Source organism: Eurytemora carolleeae, unplaced genomic scaffold, assembly GCF_000591075.1.
Source record: "Eurytemora carolleeae unplaced genomic scaffold, Eaff_2.0 scaffold1079, whole genome shotgun sequence".
Lineage (NCBI taxonomy): Eukaryota > Metazoa > Arthropoda > Copepoda > Calanoida > Temoridae > Eurytemora > Eurytemora carolleeae.
Genome location: NW_019396967.1, coordinates 117612 through 119784, shown reverse-complemented (window position 1 = coordinate 119784; position 2173 = coordinate 117612). Strand labels below are relative to the sequence as shown.

The 2173-nt window shown below is 32.5% G+C and overlaps 1 protein-coding gene across 1 annotated transcript in view; it reads right to left on the bottom strand.

Annotated features, from left to right (window-relative positions):
• Nucleotides 1-576: 576 nt before the first annotated feature.
• Nucleotides 577-2173, bottom strand: part of LOC111710606 (uncharacterized) — a 62147-nt gene continuing 60550 nt past the window's right edge. The window contains exons 28-29 of the mRNA XM_023484717.1: nt 1018-1206; nt 577-695 (exon numbers count right to left, since the gene is read on the bottom strand). Coding sequence (XP_023340485.1) covers nt 597-695; nt 1018-1206 — 288 coding nt within the window. The 3' untranslated portion in view covers nt 577-596. The remainder of the gene's footprint in view (nt 696-1017; nt 1207-2173) is intronic.

Here is a 2173-nt window from a genome sequence, read left to right as displayed (position 1 = left end):
AAATGTTTAGCTTATCCCAGGTTAGCTGAATATTTATCTAGTATATGTTTAGCTTATCCCAGGTCAGCTGAATATTTATCTAGTATATGTTTAGCTTATCCCAGGTTAGCTGAATATTTATCTAGTATATGTTTAGCTTATCCCAGGTTAGCTGAATTTTGATCTAGTATATGTTTCGCTTATCCTAGGGCTGAATATTGATCAAGTATATGGTTAGCTTACCCTAGGTTAGCTGAAGATTGATCTAGTAAATGGTTAGGTTACCCGATGTTAGCTGAAGATTGGTCTAGTGTATGGTTAGCTTACCCTAGGTTAGCTGAAGATTGATCTAGTATATGTTTCGCTTATCCTAGGTTAGCTGAATATTGATCAAGTATATGGTTAGCTTACCCTAGGTTAGCTGAAGATTGATCTAGTAAATGGTTAGGTTACCCGATGTTAGCTGAAGATTGATCTGGTATATGGTTAGCTTACCCTATGTTATCTGAATATTGATCTAATATATGGTTAGCTTACCCTAAGTTAGCTGAGTATTGATCTAATATATGGTTAGCTTACCCTAGGTTATCTGAATATTGATCTAATATATGGTTAGCTTACCCTAGGTTAGCTGAAGATTGATCAAGTATTGCTAAAATACCCTGATTAGTTCTTTCAATCAAAGTACAGATAACACAGTTACTAAAGTATCCAATCTAAAAAAAATTATAAATTTATCATAAAAAATCGTAACATTTTCATGAGTTAGGAATCAAAATTGAAAAGCTTTGAAATTCTCCAAAATGTAAGAATGTAATAGAATTTTCGAGATACTTTCAAAAGAATCAACTTGAATTTGAATTAAATGCTCCAGCGTGAAATATATAAGAATCTGTTTGAAAAAACTTGAACTTTCAATTTTACCAGGAGCGTTTTTCTTGTATACCAGTAATATTGTGAACCTTTTTTTAAACACTATATGAAATTGACTCTTTATTTCAGAAAATGTGATCGATCGATTTAAAAATGATTTCTAACCTGCTTCCACTCTATTCCCTCGGACATGATCTCCACCTGCTCCCTCCTGAAGGTCCAATCAATAAAAATCTGCTGCAGCTTCTCGTTGGCGAAGTTGATGATGAACTGCTCAAACCCGTTCTCCTCAAAGGCCTCGAACCCGTAGATGTCCAGGATTCCCAGAACCTTGTGCTTCCTCTGGGTCTTCACCTTTAAACAGGATCAACAAGGATTAATATTGATATTATAGCTGAATAATCCAGCGCTTAAAAATTTGAGTATCGTATGTTCCTTCCTTTTTCATATATTTGATTAATCCCAAGTTAAAGTACAGGGTGAGTCAAACAAAAGGGTGAATAGTGAGATCTTGCATATAATAAAGCATTGTTTTTTTGGTAATCTCATTTTTAACAAATATATAAGTATGACATTTTTGATTTTTTTGTAGGCAATCTGAGAAGACTCTTTAAAAAATCCGTGATACTATTTTTTATTCAAAATTAGACGAGTAAAAACTAAACGTGCGGGAATTTTCTATCACACCGTAAAATCTTAAACAGATCAGATGAGTAGTTTCGCAGAAAATGTGCGAAATTAAATAAAGAAGTTCCGCAATTTTAGTTCTAAACAAATTTTAATAATACATTCTTTTATGTGTATTTTCCTATTATTCTAATTTTCTCCAAGATTCGCCAAAGAATAAAAAAATCATCAAAATGATTAAAAAAAGGCGGATTTTCTGAATTAAATTTCGTGCATTTTCTCCAAAACTATTCATCTAATCGTTTATTGTTTAAGATTTAAGGTGCGATAGAAATAAAATAATCTCGCACTTTTTAAAAATGGCGTACATTATTGTCAAAAATTAAATTAATAAAAAAAATTGCTTTATTATATGCAAGTTCTCGCTATTTACCTTTTTTTACTTGTCCTGTGCAATTCTGTATTTTCCAAGAAAATTTCACGTTTTGTCATTTTTAGATGTATCTCTAGTTTAGTTCCACTGGCAGGGTTTTATTGATTCATCTGATCAATTATACAATGTGTCGGAATATTTGGCTTCGTATTTATAAACAGGAAAACAACTTTTTATCCAGAAAATAAATCCCGGATGATTTCACTGCAACCGGCTTACCCGGGGGTTAGAGAGGAGAGGGCCTGTCTACAGTGGGATACA